This window comes from Ruditapes philippinarum, unplaced genomic scaffold (genome assembly GCF_026571515.1).
Source record: "Ruditapes philippinarum isolate M1 unplaced genomic scaffold, ASM2657151v2 ctg6262_1_1_1_1, whole genome shotgun sequence".
In the NCBI taxonomy this organism is placed as follows: Eukaryota; Metazoa; Mollusca; class Bivalvia; order Venerida; family Veneridae; genus Ruditapes; species Ruditapes philippinarum.
The window spans coordinates 2,430-25,883 of record NW_026861664.1 but is presented as its reverse complement, the minus strand read 5'-3'; the positions used below and the strand labels follow the sequence as shown (position 1 = coordinate 25,883).

General features: G+C 32.1%; 1 protein-coding gene across 1 annotated transcript in view; it reads right to left on the bottom strand.

The window, feature by feature from the left end:
* The window catches only part of LOC132716440 (laminin subunit gamma-1-like), a gene marked incomplete at its 5' end in the record, with an annotated part of 32,078 nt that extends 12,420 nt beyond the window's left edge, over positions 1-19,658 (bottom strand). The window contains 19 exon segments of the mRNA XM_060699712.1: positions 2,280-2,417; positions 3,079-3,228; positions 3,942-4,101; positions 4,897-5,088; positions 6,026-6,163; positions 6,806-6,958; positions 7,584-7,730; positions 8,089-8,201; positions 8,793-8,922; positions 9,308-9,493; positions 10,254-10,505; positions 10,875-11,180; positions 11,628-11,753; positions 12,270-12,406; positions 14,025-14,132; positions 15,023-15,140; positions 15,938-16,126; positions 16,817-16,983; positions 19,522-19,658. Of these exon segments, the coding sequence (XP_060555695.1) occupies positions 2,280-2,417; positions 3,079-3,228; positions 3,942-4,101; positions 4,897-5,088; positions 6,026-6,163; positions 6,806-6,958; positions 7,584-7,730; positions 8,089-8,201; positions 8,793-8,922; positions 9,308-9,493; positions 10,254-10,505; positions 10,875-11,180; positions 11,628-11,753; positions 12,270-12,406; positions 14,025-14,132; positions 15,023-15,140; positions 15,938-16,126; positions 16,817-16,983; positions 19,522-19,658 (3,047 nt within the window).
* Between the last annotated feature and the right edge of the window lie 3,796 nt (positions 19,659-23,454).

Sequence of the window (23,454 nt, the reverse complement as noted above, 5' to 3'; positions counted from 1 at the left end):
TATTAAATTCCAACAAATACGAGTTGAAGTATGCATTGTTGTTTTTTAGTGGTGCAAAAGTTTGGTATTGTTGCAAATTGTGCGAGTTTTTTTCAGCTACAGATGACAGATAACTCATTATCATATAAATTTGCATGATAGACATTGAGAGAATATTTGTTTTTTGAAATTTATAATTAAGAAATTTTATTTAAAAATGACATTCTTGTTCAAATAAAATTTACCAAATATGTATCAATGTATGAAAAACAGATAAAAACAAAATGATAAGATTTACTAAATTTTATTCAGAGTCAATTACTATATCTACAATGTATGCACAATACAATAACATAACATTAAAATAAACACTGTTATTTTCATCATATAATTTTATTTCCTATTTTATAAAAACTAAAAAGAACTATTAGTTACACACTTCTAAAGGTGCTAATTTAGTAATTAATAAACCTGTGTTTATAATGCTTTATTCAAAATTGTTTCACACTTCTAATTGTTCTTATCTGTTATATAAAAACATATTTTATTTAATCAATATTTTTATGGTATTTAATTTTTGGATAACAAAAAAAAAATGAAATAATATATACATGTAGACTTATAGCTGATAATTCTTTCAGAACTCATATTTATAATTATTTTCCCAGGGAAATTTCACTATATTTATGTCAAAAAAATCTTCTTCATGAATGTAATTGTTTGCAAGTATGTGTTATATTATATATAATATTAACCCATAATGGTATTTATTTCATATATTTATCAAATTTAAAAAGTGGTGATGAAAACACCAGGGTTTTGAGGGTGAAACATCCAGGGGTGAAACATCCAGGAGGTGTAAAGTCAAAACACCATACAATAACACAGTTCAAAAATTTGAAAATCAGAGACCTACTTTTGTGAACTAAATCCTATAATATTAGAAAAGGAATATATTGCCTCAGAAAACTTGAAAATGTTGTGGTTTTTTTTCCCAATTTTGGGCAAAATGCCGCTAAAATTCCCAATCTCAAGGGTATGGGTCATGTTCCCAAAATACTGGAAAAAAACCCTGATATTCCTGTAAAGTTACATGACTCTAGGTCAAATACTTTTTGAGTTATGTGCAACACATGTTGAAAATTGCCAAATTTTACTCAGTCAAGGGCAATAACTCTGAAAATACTAAAAATATCCAGACAAAAATACCCAGGTCAGGTGCACAACTACACATGCTGATCAACATTTCTGTAAAGTTTCATGACTCTAGGTCAAATACTTTTTGAGTTATGTGCGACACAAGTTGAAAATTGCAAAATTTTACTAAGTCAAGGGCAATAACTCTAAAAATACTAAAAATATGCACACGAAAATACCCAGGTGCACAACTACACATGCTGATCAACATTCCTGTAAAGTTTCATGACTCTAGGTCAAGTACTTTTTGAGTTACATGCGACACAAGTTGAAAATTGCAAAATTTTACTCAGTCAAGGGCAATAACTCTGAAAATACTAAAAATATCCAGACGAAAATACCCAGGTGCACAACTACACATGCTGATCAACATTCCTGTAAAGTTTCATAACTGTAGGTCAAATACTTTTTGAGTTACTTGCGACACAAGTTGAAAATTGCACAATTTTACTAAATCAAGGGCAATAACTCTGAAAATACTAAAAATATCCAGACCAAAATACCCAGGTGCACAACTACACATGCTGATCAACATTCCTGTAAAGTTTCATGACTCTAGATCAAATACTTTGTGAGTTACGTGCGACACAAATGTGAACGGACGGACGGACGGAAGGACGGACGGACGGACAAGGGTAAATCTAAATGCCCGCCACTAACGTGGGGGCACAAAAATAGTTGTTTTGTCATGTAACTTACTACTATATGCTTCATGGAAGAGATTTTGTGATGAAAACCTGCAACTATAGATCCAAGGAAAAGATTATATGACTTCGAACCTTCAACTATATGCTCCGTGGAAAAGTTTGGGAGGTAAAATGTGCAACTTTATGCTCAATAGAAAATTTCTGTGAGGTAAAACTTGCAACTATAGGCTCCGTGGAAAATTTTGTGAGGTAAAATCCGCAACTATATGCTCTATAAAAAAAAATGTTGTGAGGTAAAATCTGCAACTTTACGCTCTATAGAAAATATTTTGTGAGGTAAAATCTGCAAGTATATGCAAGTTTAGGAGGTCAGAGCTTCAACTATATATGGTGCAGTAAAAAATGATTGAAAACATAACTTTTGTATCAGTGCATTATATTAATTTACTAACATACCGGAGTCTGATGTCACGGATATCTTGCTGAATATTTGCTGGCATCTGTAAGGTCTCCATGGCAAGTCGGAGAGCCTCATTGGAAGTTTCCATGGCTTTCTTAGACATCATCTCAATTCTCTTAGCTTCCTCCAATTGCCTGTTTACCAAATAAACAAGAATATTACTATGACTTTTCCTAAAGGATTCAAGATGACCAGCTTTTTGGAAAACTACGACATTTTATAAGAATATGAATTGACAACATTATGATTCTGAAAGAGCTCCGTTGACTGAAAACATCAGATTTCTTCATTTAAGTCTAATGGTCCCAAAATTTTGCTTAATTATCTATTTAAATCACATAAATGGTATTAAATTTTGCAGCATATATTCATTTAATACCTAAGTAAATAACATCAAAGAACAGTGTTAGATTTTTCGGCATTTATTCATTTAAAGACAAATATGATAGAGCACTTTTTAAGCCTTCTTGACATGTTAAGACATATTTCAGACACAAACTGGCACCAGACGATGAACATAGACTTTCTATGTGATAGTTGGCTAGCTTTCCAACAAAAGAATCCAAATTTCTTGACAGTATTTGTAACCACAGTAAATACCGGACAGTTATTCACAGTGCAACCTGAACAAATCAAGTCTGAGCAACCTGTATTACTCCCATCTTAACCAGAGCAGCCAAAACCACTCAAGTATCAAATCAGATCTTAAGTCACAAGATATTTAGCAACACAATTTTTAAAAACAAGATATGAATCAACTGCTTAATAATTCAAGTAAAACTTAACAAATTATACCTCATAGACAGCTCTTTAGATTCTGTAGCAATTTCTGTCATCTGAGCGGACTGCTGACCAAAGTTTTTGAGAGCATCTTTAGCACGCTGTAAGGCTGCCTGACCCTCTGTATCGATATAATTCTCTGCTGCCTTCAATGCCGTCTCTGCCCTTTAAGTTTACATTATAATCAAATTACATTATAAACAACATGTAATTATGTATCAATATTTGTACATCTCAATCAGCTTTAACAAATGAAAATTTTACTGAAACTAAGACTATATCTGATTTTCCGGCATTATTCATTACATTAGTTTAAATTCCTTTTAGTTATAGCAGATACATCAAATATATACTAGTAGACTTTTTTTTTTAAATATAAATTTTAATATTTACATACTATATACCGGTAAACTGTAAAAAAATTTGTTAATTTCATTATTTATATATTTAATTTTAAACTTTAAAAGGTTTTGATAATAGAAAAATCAATAAATCCACCATTTCTCTTGAATGTATAATTTGAATTCAGCTAAACATTGCTCATTTTTCTATATCCAAAGAAGACAATCAACTCAATTGACCTGGTAGAATATTCATATCAAAATTGAAGATTTTATTATGCTGGAACAAAGGACACTTTATCATATAAAGCCATATATAGCCAAACTTATTTATAAAACACAAGCTATGAGAATATCAAGTTTAGGTGACACAAAACCTCTCAAATAATTGATATAAAACCTCTCAAATAATATCAACTTGCACAATTATTTACTTAGGAAAATGAAAAGTGTGGCCTCTATTAAGAAGTGGTCACAATATCAGAAATCCCACGTCTGACAGACATATATCCCTGGTGTGAATGCACCAGTACTGACCTTGATATAGCTTCCTCAGCCTTCATTATATCGTCATTGCTGCTCTGGGCAGTTTCTCCGGCGGTCAGGATATTTTTGGTAATCTGACCACATCGGTTCAACATTTCTAAGATATTGTCTTTCAATGTCTGTAATTGCTGACCCATAGTGCCATTATCACCTGTAATATAACTCAGGTTTAGAATTTAACACATCTCACATAGATAAGACCAATTTTAGGTAGTAACAGAGGATATCGAAGGAGTGTAGGTACAATTCTAAGTATATTTAACAAGTTGAGTAAAATTATATTACGCAAGCCTCTTGCTATCAAAATATTTTTCTACTCAACAAGTTCAGTAAATTCTGTAATGAACCTACACAAATATAATATAATATTCTATTTAACACATTACAAAATAAAGACTGTTTAAAGTGAAAAAGAATCATCTATCATTGAGAAAAGAATCATCTATCATTGATGCACCTATTGTATATCGCTAACAGCACGCCTTTACATGTTTGTATAATGCAAATGACGTCATGTCATAATAAATGCAAGACCGTGCAGTTACATTTTTATAGACTAGCAAAACTCACAAGGGTATGTGATAAAAACTCTTATGAAAGTATTCTGTATACCTTAAAAGGCAGTCTTTGTGGAAGGGAATACCTTCTTATGTATTTAATATCCTTATTCAACCACAAGACTTTTAGAATCTCAGTTATTGTGTATTCATATTCTTCTGTTTCATTATTAAACTAAAAACAAAATCAATGTCTCTGCTGGTATTTAAACTTTCAATCTTTCATCGGTACTATAGCACCTGGTGAAAGTCACAAACTTTCTTCAGAAGGTTATATGCCTTTATCACATCAAAGAAATTTAAAATCCCAAATCGAATTCTATATCAGACACGTTTAGCTAGTGGCTAAAACCAATGCTTTATTCAACTTCTAGGTAGAATACACTTACTTGTAGCCCCTCTGGCCTCATCCAAGAGAACATTGACAGAGTCATTGACTTGCGTAAGCTGAGTTAGGAATTGTGTGTCATTAAATGCTGTAGGATCATTGCCAATGTTCAAAATTAAATTGTTCAATTCTCGTAACTTTCCACGGTGAATGTTGACTCTCTCCTGAACCAAGCTGTAGCATGGTGGGCAATCTGCGGAAACAAGAATAATGTATTTGTTAAATCATACGAAAAATTGCAAAAATCCAAATGGAAACACTGATAAATGCAAAAATTTAAATCATTATATTTAAAATGGTTTAGAACTGTTCTCTATAAAATGGAGAATATATGTAAGCGGCTGGATAGTTCAGTTGGTAGAGCCATGTAACAGCATTTGCAAGGATCCCGGGTTTGAATCCCAGTCAGTTTACACATTTTCTCACCCTGTGACATATTGGACCATGAAATCATGTCAAAAACTGACTCCATTAAACTCACTAACAGGCATTTTTTACCCACAGATATTTCTAAATTCAAATATTAAGTCTATTACATGAATTTTGTTGAAACATATTTAATTTTCCACAAATATTATGAGAGTAGAAGCTTATTTGCATCACTCTCTAAACATCCCTTCCTGGGACAAACAAGTACTTCTGATATATAGAAAACATTGTTGGGACCAAAATAACACTCAAACCGTTAAACTCTGTTTTATTTTGTTTGATTTTACCATGCACCAACAGTTTAGGTCATATGGTGATGAAACAGGAAAGATGATTTTGGCTAACCTCAGGTGTTACAATTTTCAAAACAACACAAGGGGTCAAAACCACCCCACCTGATAGAGCTAAAAAGATGCATAAACCCCAGGTGCCATTACCCTCACTCTTGGATAAATGGTGGATGCAATTCTGATGCTTCAACTATTAAGGGGACCCCTTAGCCACAAGTGAACGTTACAATTTGGATGAGAAACAGAAATTATAACCATAAGACAACCACTCACATACATTAACAGCTGACATTAAATGACCCGCATCACGACAAAACCAACTGGATGCGCAGGCTGGTCTGGATCCATGCTGGTCACAAATGCATAACGTTGGTTTTGGCGTGATGCGGCTCAAATGTATATGATACATACCAATACATCCGGCGGTGATGTTATATTTGTTTTCCATACATCTATCACATCGTTTACCCTCGACACCAGCAACACAAGGACAGTTACCATACTGGTCACACTGCATGTCCAATGATCCCTCCGGGTCACAATTACACGCTGCATGGTGAAAATACATAAATTCATAGTAAGAGGTCATAAATAGTAACAGGTAATGAATTATGGTGAAAAGACATAAAGTCATAGCAAGAGGTCATAAATAGTAACAGGTAATGAATTACAAGTATGTGTATCAAGTTGCTGTTTCTATAAAAAAAAATTAAAAACAGTATATAACTGATATGGTCATATGGCATATACATTATTATTTCAAGCACATGAAAAAAACCAACATCCTCTGTTTCAGTCATTTATAATATTTATTTACTCTAAATGAAATTTTGATTTTGTTTTACAACACTTACATTATAATTTTATTATCATTATCCTACAGCACTTGATATCTACTTGCCAATGTTTAATACACACAATAATGATACTACACTTATAAGAGTACATTTCTTATTGCAATACATAAAGTTCTACTTGAACTTTCAAAATAAAGCAAAAAATAAAAGGCTTCGGGGCTGGTGTTAGGCAAGGAGTTGGAAGTGGGAGTAAGGTAAGGGGTTGAGCTGGGGCTTTGGTAAGGAGTTGAAAATGTGGATTAGGTAAAAAGTTGTGGATGGGAATAAGAGGAGTTTTGGTTAGATAAGGGGTTAGGGGTGGGTAGGATTGTATAAAGTATGTTGTCATGCTAACCTGTACATCCTACTATTGAGAATCCGTAGTAAAATCTCTGACACTGGTCACACATTCTGCCAGTCACTCCTGGTTTACACTCACACTGTCCAGTGAGGAGATTACAGGTGTTGTTGAGAGAACCTTCAGGATCACAGTTACATGCCTCACAACCTGAATCAATATGATAATATAACAACATAATAAAGACACTATATCAATATTGTTATAAAACATTACTTACTACATGTAGTGAGATCTATATGATATAAAATATTTGAGTGCCATGTGATCTAAAGCTGTCAATTGTTTTTTCTCCCATTTGTTTTACATTAGAATTGTCCAATACCAAATCTATTATACAGTTTATGAAAAGTTACTCCTAGAAGAAGAATTGCTGGGATAGGATTCCAACGACGTAAATTCTTATGCTACTATAAGAAAATAGTGCTTTTCGCAACTAATAATTAGAATAAATATGATAGTAATTGAATCAAACACTTTGTCACAGATTGTTATACTCCGCCCTCTACCCCCACTTTAAACAGTAAAATACTCTTAGTTAAAACATATTTATTTTAGCTTGATTATGAAACTAGTTCTTGCAACTTATATTAGTCACTTTGGAGTTCACTTCCAGGAACTGACCAGTACTGGTGTCATATAAGGAATCTTGATCGCATTCTGAGTAGGACTAAAACCCACTATCCCCAAGTTGAGAGGCAGACACCTTAACAACTTGGCCATCTCTCCCCCTAATAGTAAATACTCTGGAGATAGGTTTTCTATATCAACATACCTTGTCCACTGTCGAGGTTCCAATAACCTTCCTCACATTCATTACACTGTCTCCCTCTAACATTCGGCTGACATGGACAGTCACCTGTTGCTGGGTTACAGGAGATGACACCAGCAGTGAGGGTGCCAGAAGGGTAACAGCTACATGCTGGAAACAAATAAACAATATCATACCATTAGTGAATAATAAATTGAGCTTCATCTGAAGTTCCAAATGAAATGAAAGCCAAATACTCAACAATAAGTAAGTAAATATTTTATTAATATGTTACAAATATACAAAAATTTAAAAGTATTAAAAGCATCCAGCCCAATGGACCTTTAAGTCACCAAAACCTAGACATCATGATAAATTCAGGTACTGATTAATTGATAGTCGGATATAAATTTACATTAAATTATACAAGTTTAAATATAACTGAGTAGTTAAATTACCTTCTAATAACAAGTAACTAATGTGAGAGTAAATCAATTAATAAAATCAGCTTAGTAATATTAGTTCTCACCTTGACAATCTCCCTTCTCATCAGCTAGGGCATCACCATAGTAATTAGGTAAACATTTATCACAGTAAAATCCTGCTGTACTGTATATACACTTTCTACATTCTCCAGTTGTTCTGAAATATTCAACATCATTCTTTCACATGCAATACCAGACTTGTTCGCCATATTTTCAACCAGACCATAAAAAATAATAATTTTGGGTTTAATGTTGCACCAACACAGTATAGGTAATGTGGCCACTTTCCAGCTTTACTAGTGGAGAAAGACTTTAAGTGCCCTTCTATGCATTATTTCAGGTGCAAATGGGCAACTGAGTAGAACCACTAACGTTTTCGTAAGCTAGCTTGATAGCTTCCTCACAATAAAGATCCGAACCACCTGCCAACATTCCCCATTGTAAGTTTTAATAAAATTTGGAAAACCGGGTTCATATAAGAACAGAGCAATTTCCCCTATCTGTATATATAAATATGTCTTGTTTACATGTTTACATGAAGCAGTTTTCATAATACAGATTATCACGTTTATAACATGAACCATTGGTATCATATTACTTTCTAAAAGTTCTATTACAAATGACTTAACAAAAAAATATCCATATTTTTTTATTTGGGAGGGGGGGGTACATGTAGATGCATTATCTCAAATTCTGCACAGCTCTAAGTTTTAACTTTCAAGTATTTGAGAAGATTACTGGTTCATACCTGTTACAATTTCCAACAGCATTGGGATCAATGTTGCCATTACACTGACATCTTTCACAAGGTCTCTCTGCACCGTACCAACCTTTAGGGTCTCCATAGAAACCATCCAAACATATATCACAAAGATTTCCTATAAAATAAAATAAGTAAATAAATTAGATGTATAATCAGAATATAACTTTGTATGTACATTTATTTTAAGCCTTGTTTTTCTTTTTGGGGAAGGCAGCAGAGATCTGTTTTCAATGATATAAACATTGAGTCAAATGGGAACTAACCAGCACTTCACTGACAATAGCAAAAAACATGATATAAGTCTTGAGATTATATCAAAGATAAAAGCAAAGAAAGGAAAACTAAAGTAGAACCATCAATCTATTATAAGCTTTCTTGTAGATTCAAAGCATTTTACACTGATTCAAAGGTAATAACTTAAACCTCTATTCCATGGAGGTCTAACATATAACACACAAATCCAGTCAGTACAAAATACAGCATGTAAATACTGTCCTTACCTCCATATCCTTCTTCACAAGCCGTACAGACTATCTCACCACCCTGTAACTGTACACATGGCCCCTGACCAGGACACGGGCATGGCTGGCAATCATCTGTCGTCCCTTCCCTGGCATCTCCATAGAAACCTACAGCACATCTCTCACAGAAATCTCCAACAGTGTTGTCATTACAAATACATCGGCCTGTGTAAGTTTGAAAATTTTAAACAATTACTATGCAAGTAATACATGTTCTTTATAAATTTATCATCATGTTTTTTTAAGGGGAAATGAGAAGAAAAAATGCCTATAACATATCAAATTTAACAATGTATAAATATGCCCAGCTGTTCATTATGTCTTATAGAATATATAGTCTACACTTTTAATTCCCAATACTTCACTGAGGTTTTTTGACATGACAGAACTGGAAAAAACTTTTCGAGATTAATGTTCGATTTGATGCAGATCTAGACAAATAACTTGTGTGCAAAATTTCAGATCATTTGCTCATTTGTTTTTTTTTCCAGAGGAATTACTCTGTAAATAATGAACCAACATTGAAAAAGTTTCAAAGTTTTTACTCAGTCTGTCTAAAGTGTTGCATACAGAACATGCAATTTTCCAACAATTATTTCTGAGAAATGTTTCTTAAAATTAACTTTTGCATATCTTTTTTTTTAATAACACCAACTGTACTTTATATACGGAAAATACAAACTTTATCTTTAGCCATATTGTTTCAGTGTAGTATACAAAATTTACACTCTAACTAAATAATCCATATAGTATGATTCAAATCAATCTAATACAGACAATACTATCTAATATTTTCAGAAGGCAGAATAACCCAAACCAAATATTTTATTGAACCATGCCCTATATCTATGCTAGTAATAATTATCAAGACTATTTCCCTGTGTACCCCCATTCAAAAAAGCTGGTAACAATGAGTTATTTTTACCCCTAGTCAAACAAAATAATCTTACCTGATTCGCATCACACTGATCAGAATGTCCGTTACATTCACATGGTACACAGGATGAGAATGGTCCACCATTTGGAGGATCACGCTTGAAGCCTGGGGCACAAGATTCACAGAACTGGCCAACATAACCCTCTGGGCAGGTACAGGACTCCACCCAGGACGCCTCCTCTTCACCATTAAACCCTCGCCTGGCAGTGTCTAGATGTATATCATCCACAAATCCTACCCCTGTACATGAGAATATTTGAGAAACATATAATTACTTGCCATGAAATAAATAAACATAATAAAAACAAAATATAAATTACAATACAGACATGCAAAACATATATTTTTTTGTAACTAAATGGAACACGAAATTTAAATACTTAAAGAAAACAGCACTTTGTTATACAGACAACTGGCAACCCCCTGAACCTCAATAAGAACCTACAACTTACTTAATGATGATTATTCAAACATTTGCTAAGCATCGCTGAAATTCTAAGATGAGAATAGCAAATAAAATTGGTACAAAAGGAATACTTTAACAAATGTTTCACAGGTAATATGTCTATAATCTTGATATACGATGTTACCAAACAAAAGATGACATACCTCCTTTACTGTAGGTAGCTCTAATCTTGATGGCTGTGATATTAGCCAGGATTGTCAGGAAAGGCTCGGACTTAAGTTGTGGGTACCAGCGGTAATCAGGGTGCTCATTTAAACGGAACCTGTACTCAGCAGACTCCAGTCCTGGTGTGGGGTTGCCTTGGGAATAGAATGGTGCAGAGATTCTCTGCCCCGCTCCCTCGATAATGATGTCAACAATGGAAGGTGTGGCACTGACTTCCTCTCCTATTCTAAGCTTGTAGGACAGAAACTGGTTGTAACTGAACCTCTGATCACCCAAATAACGTGCTGAAATATCAATTATAAATTTTAAAAGTATTAGATTCAACCTGATTGTTTTGTTTAAACATGTTTTCCTTGCACTGGAAATCTTACCAATATCAACAAAATTTGTAAATATTAATTAATCATTCAAGCACAAGAGTTTTTGAAACCCTTAAGCTACTATATATTTCTTTCATGCTCTTGTACCTGGCAATTTATTTATGGCAAAATCAAATACTTTAAATTCCAGTAGCTCAAGTGTTACATAATGTTACCAGCATAGAGCCAAAAAAGCCTTGATGTCCCTGCAATTTTAAAAGAGACTCAATGGCTATTTTTTTTTTATATGAAAGCAAAAACAAAACCAAAACCCTTAAGGTTACAATGAGGAGATCTGAAATTTATATACCAAGACAAGTCTATCACGCTAAATTGTGTAGATTATGATATAAAATGAAAATAAATATATACCTGGAGCATTAAAATAGACCATGTCAATCCCGTCAGGTGCTGAAACACCCAGGTTTTGTAGTATGCCGTTATACTGTGTCTGTATCTCATTGTTACCTCTGTCTATTCCAGTCCATCCTTGCTTTCCTGTTAAACAAAAACAAAATGACTACTAAGTGGTTAAATTAAATCTCTAAGCTCAATTATCCCACATACATTCCATTATAATACTGCATGTTTCTAATGTAGATTTTCAAATTACAGAATGTGTAGCTACAAGATAATGCTAATATTTTTCAAAACGTTAAATCTTCAAGATCAACAAAGCTCTAAGAGGCAAGAAAAGCACTCTGATTTCAACAAGTCTGCAGAAAACTTTGTGATTTACACTAATAAATTTAGAAATTTAATCAGCCGAATATTCTAATCTATTATCAAAACAAGCTTATTAAAGGCACACTATGCCTCAGAAATGTCAAACATGCGCTGAAAAATGTTCTTATTATGGATGAAGAGCATGTTAGATATTTAACAACATAAGAAAACTTAACAAGATACCAAAAATAACAAGATTTTGAGAAATAAAAAAATGACAGCATTTGTGAGGCATAATGGGTCTTTAAATATACAGTTATGTTTTACATGAATTACTCATAACGTTACCAGTTTCAAAATCTGTATGTATGGGTCTAGGGAAGTATCCTGTAGCATTAGTACAGATAGAAGAATGACCATAGCAGAAACATGAGATACAACCATAGGGGTTCTCCTTCTCTAAACCAAAATATCCAGGCTTACATCTGAAATATACACACCATGCTTAATATATAGATAATAGCAATGTTTTACATTAATTTTAAAACAGATTAAATTAGGAGGCAGGTTGACAAATTGAGTGGCCCTAGTGGAGAGGGTATCTTAAGTGATCTTTTGAAAGTCAAACGGCTAATTCTGGAACATTTTAACATTCAAATAAAGAGTAAATCACATAAATAAATATACAAAAATTTAAGTGATCTGCAGAAAAAAAACATGTATTTTACCTTGATAAAAGTGTCTGAGTTATTAAATATATACGTAAATCTAAAAAAGCAATTAACAATTTAACATATAGTGTCTAAAAGGCTTTTTTTCTATTATTGAATTGAAAATCTTTGACTGTAGAAAATCAAAAGCAATTCAGGAATTATAAGTAAACAAAACATCATACATAGACAAGATGACATAACATTTTGAGAAATAAAGACACTGCATAGACTTTGCAATACTTGCAAGTTACCATGATCAAACCAAAGAAATACCGTATCACTACAGAAGCTTGACAATGGTTTGTTCATAGATACAAAGTAAAATGGCCAGATACTATTCAATACCAAAAGAAAAAAAAATGTGTTTTCCAGCATTTTCTATAAAAATTCTGTTATACTTGATAACCATCAGTTTTATCTGATTAAATTTGTTAACATGAGATTTGGTAAATATTTTTTTAAATTTTTTTCACCCTAAAGAATGTAACTAAAGGTAAAAAAATGTCAATTTTATTTCAATAGAGGCTAGCAATAGATACAAGCACCCAATCATTTCTTGAGTGTTTTCAATGAACCCATTGGTGAACAAATACATTAACAACATATTCCTTGTCAAGTGGATATTGAATAGATGCTATTCAATCCTGTCCTATATAGATACTTATCTGAAGTGGTCACTTGAAATGAAATACTTTTATGTACTTCAAGTATAAGTTACCATTTAGAGAATGTCTAGAACTGGTAAAGGAGATAGTTATTTATATCATCTACATAAAAGTATCAATCAAGGAGACAGCTATTTATATCATAAATAAATATAAAAATATCTGATGGCTTAATTGTTTAATTTTTTCCCCTCTTTAGCAATCATATCAAAACTTTTCAATCAATTCACATAAATCAATGAGTAGATGATATCCATAGACATTTCATGATTGGTAAAAAAATAGAATCTTCTTAAACACATTTATGAATTGAAAAATGATAAAATTCAGCAATTTCTGTTTCCTTTTTTTTAAGTGTTATCCATATTGATACTTATTTAATATTAATTAAAGACTTAGAACTTTAAAAAAACATCAATTTTTGTAAGATTATTACATAAACGGTGCAAAAACTACCAGTGGACGGTAAAATCTCTTCCTACTGTCGCAATTAATGCCTGCTACTGCAAATCATTATATTGTAATATGCATAAAAATTATTCAGCAGTGCTTTATCACTTACAACAATGTAACTTTAAATTCATGCAAAGAACCATGATAATTATACTTTCAAAACATTGCCCCAATCCTCCAGCTATAAGCCTCTAGCCACAATCCTGTAGCCATAGTAATACAACCACAATCCTCCAGCTATAATCATTTAACAAGAGGTATATACCACTTACCTATCACAGTTCTGTCCCTCTACAAACTGTTTACAGAGACAAGCACCAGTGTCAGAGTCACATCTTGGTTGGTTGTCAAGACTACCTTCCATCACACAGCCACATGGTCTGTCAGACAAATTAAAATGTTAATTAAATATAATAAATAATCTGAAAACTTGAATCAAAAATAACATGTCTATGTCAACAATGCAGGACAGAGGACAGGACTCTGCACGTTCATATAGTCTGATAGGTCTCTAAACAGTAATATGCTCAAATTTGAATCACTACAGACTTTTCCAAATACATAACTGGGCAAGTCAGCATTACACATGAAGCCAGGTAAAGGATGAAAAAGAAAAGACTACTTATACGAGAAACAAAAATTAAATGCATATATATAAGAAAGTACCGAATTTCAGATCTTAATAATACCAATTAAGCCAATTTAGAGGTCAGAAGTAAAATGTAAACATACAAATACAACTTTTTCCCTTATTACAGTTTTGTTAACATTTTTAAACTGTTACAACTGTTTCTAAAGAGACATTAACCTTTTGATAACTTAAACTTTGCACCGACTAATTCTATATGAACTACACAGTATTTTGTAAAGGATTCAAAAAGGAAATACAACAGTTAGCACAAGTGTGTTAATCTGATTAGTTACATTACTGAAGTAAAGTATGTTAAGCAGTGTTGCTATAAACCTTGGTATTCCGTGGAAATGCAACATTTTTCATTCACGACCAGGGCAATATCATATGTAGTAAGAAATACTGAAATGTCTGGCTTGATCTAATTGTACCTTTTACACACAAAAAATGACTGTATTTAGATACATAATAATACATACTATTTGATGTACTTGATTGTAAATGTAAATAAAAATATCAAATTATTAATATCTTATAATATTTTCAATAAACTAGGTAACTTCTTTTTCTGTTGAAATAATCGTTCTCTAACTATTTCCTTGTCTGTAATCGTTAAATAAATGAATTGAATATGTTTACCTGCAACCATAGATACCAAAATCATAATAATTATCCTCACACCGGTCACATCTTTGACCAGTAACTCCAGGCTTACATTGACACTGACCCTGGTCATTACACTGTAAATCTTCTGACCCTGTTAATATTTAAACATAAAACAGTAATATACAATATATGCATATTTGCTAAATTCAGTTCCTAAAAGGGAGCAATTTTTTTATTATCATTTTTGGATGCAAATTTATAGATACATTAATTCAATCAAACCTTCATGGAATGTCTATAACATAAAACATAAATTGTGGTCTTTTTTTTTGACAGATGGTCAGTGAAAAAGAAATTTTTGTGTTATAATCTGTAAAACACAAATCACAACAAAAAAGACCACTTTACATACTTAAGGGTGCTCTTTTCCAAAACATAGGAAAACAAAGCTGCATTTAGCTATAAGTTTGAAGGTATATTTACATACAGTGAAAATAAATATTACAATATAATGTTTATGTATATAAAGCACCTGTCAGTTAGTAATTATAGAGCAATCCGCAATGTTTACACAAATGTGCAGGGAATTCTAAACAAACCTGCATTATAAGCTAAACATGGCTTATACATAGTAATAATACATAGCAAATACCTTATACAATAAACAGAGTTCTCTATGCACTCAGTAAATGGAAGTTTTTCACTATTTCCATTTGTTTTAGTTTTCTGTTATTAAAAATGACCAGCTCATAACTTTTAAAACGTGGCAGCAAACGTTACTGCCATATTAAAATATACCAAGAATTTAATAATCTATTTTCTGAATATAATGCTGTTGAACATAAACTCCACTACTGACCAAAAATTATAAGAAAAGTTTTATTTCAAAGGAGGAGATCATCAGAAGATGACAAATCAAAATGTTCAGCAAATATACCAGTAACATACCAGTAGGGTCACAGTTACAGGCGGTACACCTATTGGTCCTTTGCTCTATGTAGTGGTTCGGTAGACACTCCTCACAATGTATACCTCCACGATTATCACGACAGTTAGTACAGTGACCTCCGTGTCCTGTCTCACGGTACAGATCCTCGTCAAAGTAACATTCCTCACTCATACCATTACAGTCACACGCTGAATATATGTGAAAATAGAGAATATAATCAAAATACTTTACCTTTGAAAACTTAAACATATTAAAATACAAAAACTTGACCATGAAATATGTGAAAATAGGTGTAAATCAAAATACTTTACAAAGTTTTTATCATAATATCCTTTAACATGGGAATTGGACTATTTCAAATGTTGGATAAATCAATTCAATTAACTTAGTAGCTAATTTATTACAATATGCAAATTTAATGCCAAGGTAATACATGTGCATGCAAATTGACACAATTAATGCTAGCTTTATTAATTACACTGACCTAAATTTAAAGCAGTTTGCATACCTTGGGAAATATTGCATGTAATGTATGATACAAGGAAAGCAAATACCAGCAATATTGTCACATTTATATAATATATCAACAATAAATCAAGTTACATCAGAATGTCAAAAAACAAGCTATGTAATATACATGTATGTAATCTTGGCCTAAAGCCACAAATATAGTATAATAGCATAGGAGATAAAACAGTAACAGCTCACAATATTCTGACAAGAAAATTTCTTTTAAAACATTTATCAACAAAATATTATCTTTTCAATTATGTTTGGAGAAAAATTACATTAAACATTCAACTTTTTAAGCCATATTTAAATTTCATTTTTCTTTATAATTTTTTAAAAATAATTTTATTTAAATTTCAAATACTAACGTCTACATTCCCCAGGTTCTTCCTCTGTGGCTCGGGCCCAGGGGCGATCATTGAAGAATGGTTTACAAATGTTACAATCAGGACCGGTGGTGTTGTGCTCACACTCACAAATCAGCTCTCGGTTAGGTGCTATCTCACAACTGCTTGCGTGACCATTACATTTACATCTGAAAAAATAAAATCATATGAGAAGTGTCACGACAAATACAACATAATGCGTTTGTGACCAGCATGGATCCAGACCAGATCAGGATCCATGCTGTTCGCTTACAAACCCTAAAACAAGTAGAGAAACTGATAGCCAACAGCATGGATCCTGATCAGACTGCGCGGATGCGCAGGCCGGTCTGGATCCATGCTCGTCACAAACCCATTATGTTGGTTTTGTCATGACACGGCTCATATCATTATAATGATTCAACAAATACTGGAAACTTTACCCTCCTATACCTGCTTGAAGTTGTTCTGATTCAAACTATATAATTAAGCATATATATATTATCTTATTTATTCAATTGTATATATACACATATTTATAACTTTTGAGAAAGAGGATAGGCAAATAACAAGAGTTAAGTTGTCTATTCTCAAGCTTGATGGTAAAGCAAAAGCCTAGGTAATGATGGAATTAGGAAATTTTCATACCAAATACATGATATTTCTAGAGTCACGGAAAGTAATGAAGGAATTTCACAAAGGGCCTTGGAAAGAGACCTTCAATTAAAATTCTAAAACATGAATATTGAAGTTCTTTAAGTTCACAAGGACCATAATTCTGTAAAAATCTATGCTAGAGGCTTTGGAAAATGACCTACTATGGTCTAAAATAAATGTGTGCAGTAACAAGCCAATACCTTCAGTGATTGATGAGATATAATTATACATACAAGAGTAGCAAATAAAACTTTAACCAGTGTTTCAGGGAAAGATAGGCCTCTAGCCTGGTTATAGACAATTATTCTTGTATTTAAATCTTTACACCATAGCAAAATAAATTCATTACATTTTTACAAAGTTTACTTTAATTAATTATGTATCTTTCAAAGTATCATGTAACTTATTTACATTTTCAATCATTTTTAACGGATAATTTATGCAGATATGTTCTACATTCAACAGATTTAAAACACTACAATGTTACTGCATATTTTATATTTCTTAACTAAATTTCAAATGATTCTCCATGCAAAAACACACAAAAAAGAAGATAAAAACAATGAAGATCATATTTAAATGTTTTTGACTAGAGGAATAAACAACTAGATATTAAAAAGTTATGTCTGAAGTTATATACATGTGTTAATCAGCTTTATAAAGGTAGATAATGGACATTTCTTATATAGCCACATAACAACTTACAAGGCTTCTGACAAAATGTTTTCCAGGGGAGACTGCATCAAACAATTGCAATACTATTTCATTTAAGCAGCATATCTCTCCACATTTATACTTCTTTTCTTTTTTTTTCTTTTTTATTGGTAATTTAGAAAAATGTTCAATATAGAAAAATTATACTGAAATGATTTGAGTAAGTCTACCCTAAAAAATGACATTTTAAAGTGTCAAATAATTATATGGTAAAACTAGAACTCCGCGAGTCGGATGTGTCGCCTTGTGAACAATGTAGTTTAGGAGAAATGGCCAGGACAAAAATGAAATATGAAAAATAACAAAGGGCAATAACTAAAAAAATAATAAGTGCAGAGCAGCAGTTTCTGTGCACTGCACTTCTTATCAATAAGATCTATCATTCTATGATGTTTCAAGTCCATAGCTTTCATACTTGAGGAGAAATGGCCAGGACAAAAATAAAGTAAGAAAATCAACAAAGGGCAATAACTCAAAAAATAAGAAATGCAGAGTATCAGTTCTTATGCACTGCACTTTTTCTTCATGAGATCTATCATCCTATGAAGTTTCAAGTCCATAGCTTTTATACTTAAGTAGAAATGGCCCGGACAAAATTAAAGTATGAAAATAAACAAAGGGCAATAACTCAAAAAATAAGAAATGCAGAGTACCTGTTCTTGTGCACTGCACTTCTTCTTAATGAGACCTATCATCCTATGAAGTTTCAAGTCCATGGCTTTTATACATTAGGAGAAATGGCCCGGACAAAATTAAAGTATGAAAATTAAAAAAGGGCAATAACTCAAAACATAAGAACTGCAGAGTACTGGTTCTTGTGCACTGCACTTCGGGTTATTGAAAGGAGCATGCATACCAAGTTTGAAGTCAATCAGACTTATAGTGACTGAGTTATGCTCCGGACAAGCTTTAGGGGACGCCGACAACGACGACGCCGCCGCCAACACAGACGCCGCCGACGCCGCCGACAAAAGTAACCCCTATATGTCACCTTTTCAAGGCGACACAAAAATCATAAATCTTTAAGTAACCTAGAAGAAACTTGATTATGAAAAAATCCATTTTACCATTATCTTTTCTAAAGGTTAAGCATGCAAAGAATGGTCACATTTATTTACATTTGATGATTTCATAAACTCTTTACATGTTATTTCCTTAATCAGAGGTAAAAGAAGAAACACATCATTACATCAACACCAGTGCTGTTTAAGGTGATTTATTATCAACCAGTTTTAGTTCTACACTGAACCATCATTAAGATGTTTTATATTTTTAAAATACGTTAATTCATCTGCAGGCATGACTTGTAGCTTTAAGACATTATATTAAAATCTTACTTTGCTCCTACTGCCAAGTCATCGACAGCGTAGAAATATGATCTCAATACACGGGGATCTCCAAAGATCTCGTCACCAAATGTGTTCATACGTGTTAGCACAATTCTTATATCTGTAGCTGTCACCCAGTCCTGTAAAACACAAGAAATTACACATTTAATATTTGTATCAGTCAATCAATGATTTTTAACCTTTTATAACAGTGGCCTTCAAAAGGTAACAGAGCACTACAAAAAGAGGCCTAAAAAGGTAACAGAGCCCTACAAAATGTAACAGAGGTCTACAAAGGTAGCAGAGGCCTACAAAAGGTAACAGAATAAAAAATTTCTTTAGAATCATTCAGTTTTCCCAAAAACTCTGAACTTACCAAAATCAAGAGGGTAAGGTCTCTTCCCAAGTAAGTAAACAAGAGCTGTCACAGGAGACAGCCAAGCTCGACTAATAAAATACTGGACGCAGTAAGGAGGACAAAACTATGAAAGAAAAATCAATTATGTGTTAATATGTATTAAGTTATAGTAAAAAAAATAACATTTGTTAACATAAATTCCAAGATCAAGGGAAATAATTCTAGAAATAGTCACGCTAGAGTTATGAACCTTGTCACACAACATGTGTGTCATGATAAGAAATATATATTTGAAGTTTGAAGTAGATACCTTAAAAAGTAAAGAAGTTATAATATTTCTTAAAGAAAATCCTAAGTTCAAAGAGAGATAAATCTGTGAAAATTGCTTCAAGAGTTAAGAACATTGTCACATAAAATGTAATTGATGATAAGGAATAAGTATTTGAAGTTTGAAGTAGATACCTTTAAAACTAAAAAAGTTATAGTAAAAAATAACATTTTTCTAGTAAAAAAATCTAAGTTTATGGGGAGATAATTCTTGCAATATTGGTGCTAGAGTTATGAACCTTGTCACATAAGATATGGATGATAATAAGGTACATATATTTGAAGTATGAAGTTGATACCTTTAGAAATAAATAAGTTACAGTAAAAAATAATATTTTTTTAAGGAAAATTCTAAGTTCAAGGGGAGATAAATCTGAAATTATTTGTGTTAGAGTTACGAAACTTGTCACATAAGATGGGGATGATGATAAGGTACATATATTTGAAGTATGAGGGTGATCCCCTAAGAAATAAAGAAGTAACAGTAAAAAATATTTTTTTTAAGGAAAATTCTAAGTTCAAGGGGAGATAAATCTTAAAAATATTGGTGCTAGAGTTATGAACCTTGTCACATAAGATGGGGATGATGATAAGGTACATTTATTTGAAGTATGAGGGTGATCCCTTAAGAAATAAAGAAGTTACAGTAAAAAATAGTATTTTTTAAGGAAAATTCTAAGTTCAAGGGGAGATAAATCTGAAAATATTGGTGCTAGAGTTATGAACCTTGTCACATAAGATGTGGTTGATGATAAGGAACATATATTTGAAGTTTAAAGTTGATACCTTAAGAAATGACAAAGTTATAGTGAAAAATATTTTACTGCACCAAAACTTTAATCTGAAATCTGGACGCGGACGCCGACGCCAAGGCGAGTAGGACAGCTCTCCATATACTTCGTATAGTCGAGCTAAAAAAACCACCAGTCAATGGCTTTGTTGAGTGTAAGAAAAATATGATTTGGTGGGGTGTTACTTTTATCATGTCAAAATGTTATTTTAAAATAGTAGTGACAGTCAGTAGTTCAAGGCAAATAAACATTTGTTTTTTCAAGAGAGAATTTGTTCAATATATTGTGAGGGTGATAAAATCAGCAGGAGGAATGTTAAATATTGCCAACAACATATAATTTATTATATTTTGATGTAAATAAAAAACATCACTGAACTGACATAAGAACCTAGTAATTATTAAGTATTCTAAATTAACAGAATAGTGTGGCTTTATTTAAGTATCAAACCAAACTATCTTACTTTTTTTCAATAAAGTACATGGACCAAGTCATACTGTTAATCCGTAGATTTTTTCCCAATAATGGTGCCAAAATTTACAATATGGCAGACTTTGGCTGTTGCCATGACTTGCGCCCCCCCCCCCCCTTTTATACATGACTTTCTACCCCTTCTTACAGAATTTCATAACTAAAGCCACTTCCATATTTTGGCTGACCTAGTCCCTATTCACAAGGGTGGTGAAAATTTTACTGCCATACCTTACTGATCATATCACACACACCATCTTTATTATCAAACATCTATATATGTAATTTACTCTGTGTAATAATCTTCACACAGAAAAATGAACAAGTTATAAAGTTGCAGTGTAGACAAACTAGGTGAAAAATGATTCCATTTGAACCTTGTTGAACAAAGTTTGCTGTATGGAAATAAAAACAGGTGCCCACTGATTAGTCTTAATTAGACATGATTGAAACACATGATACATATATTATACCAATCTTCCTGTCAGCATTCTTTTATGTCTGGTTAAATGTTGATGGGGTTTAAGAAGAAAGGTCGGAGTTACATCTAGTCCAAGGATGGGTCTTTGAGCAATATTTCAAGATTGTTTATCCTATTATTCTTTTACTGGTTTATGTTTGTTTGTTTTTCCTTTGAGTTTCTAATGTGGTTAGGTCATATAAATCTTGGTAACTTTCTGGTTTAACTAGCAGAGAAAGCAATTGATAATCAATTTATTCTTTATTTTCTTCTATATTCTGCACTCACAAATTTCAAAGTTTAATAAAAAATACACGAGTTTTTCATTTTTTACTGAACATTAAATTCAACCCCTGACATATGTAACGGTTTGAAATTTTTTCCCAATTTCCATATAAAAGGATAACAGATAATAAATCAAAGACTAAAGATGAATCATGATACTGGGGAAAAAATGATTTTATCACCCATGCAAGCAAAAAAAAAAAAAAAAAAATCTTTAATCTGATTTCAACTTTGAACCATTTTCCAGACTTTTTCTTATAACATTTCTCAAGCTGTCAGGTAAATTTAGAGCACAATAATTTATCCTTTAAAACAAAAACACTCACTATAAGAAACCAACAAACTTTAATCATACAGACTTTAAAACTTGAAGCTCATGTTCTCCTTAAAAAATATGAACTTTTTCTTTCTTTTTTTTATATAAAAATCACAAGCTGATGTTGTCCTTTAAAAGAAAAAAAGTTTTCTTTCTTTTTTTCTCTTTTGTATAAAAAAAACAGCTTGGGTTCTATCTTTTTTATATGAAGTGACTTTTCTATGTCAATTATTTACCTTAAATCATACATGTACGTTAACCCAATACACTCTACAGACATCGTATGATTTAGATATATAACGTATAAAGAATAAGGCAAATGACCTCATTTTTACCGAAAAACAAACAATATAAAAATTTATGGCCTTACTCAAATTTCACACTTGACACAGGCTCGGGTATTCGCCACCATCAAATAACCCAAAATACCGAAATAATGGAAACGTTTCACTTTGGATAAAGATAAAGTTTTTCAATGAGGGAGATATTAAATTTTTGACAGCTCATTTCACAAAGTTCAATGTAGATAATAGATCAAAAGTGGTGTATGAATACAAATCAGTGACCAGAATCAGGTTCCCCATGAGTAAAAATGGAGTAAAACTGCAGTAAAATCATTGACCGGAAGAAAAAGTAGGTTTTAAATCTGTCAAAATGACTAATTGTTTCCCATGATAGAACATAAAGAAGAAAATTATATTATTATTGATAAAAAGGCCATAAAAATAAAGGAATGAATGTGTGAAAGTAGGTACCTGTATACCTAGATATTTTAATTGATTAATTTGTGTAAGAATGATTAAGCAAGGCTCATTTAATTGACAATACCATTTCCACTTTATTCTGGTCTTTTTAGTAATACATGTAATAATATAACTTTCTTCTTAAAAATCTTTCAGTGGAAACAATCTTTTATTTTGACATATTAAAACAA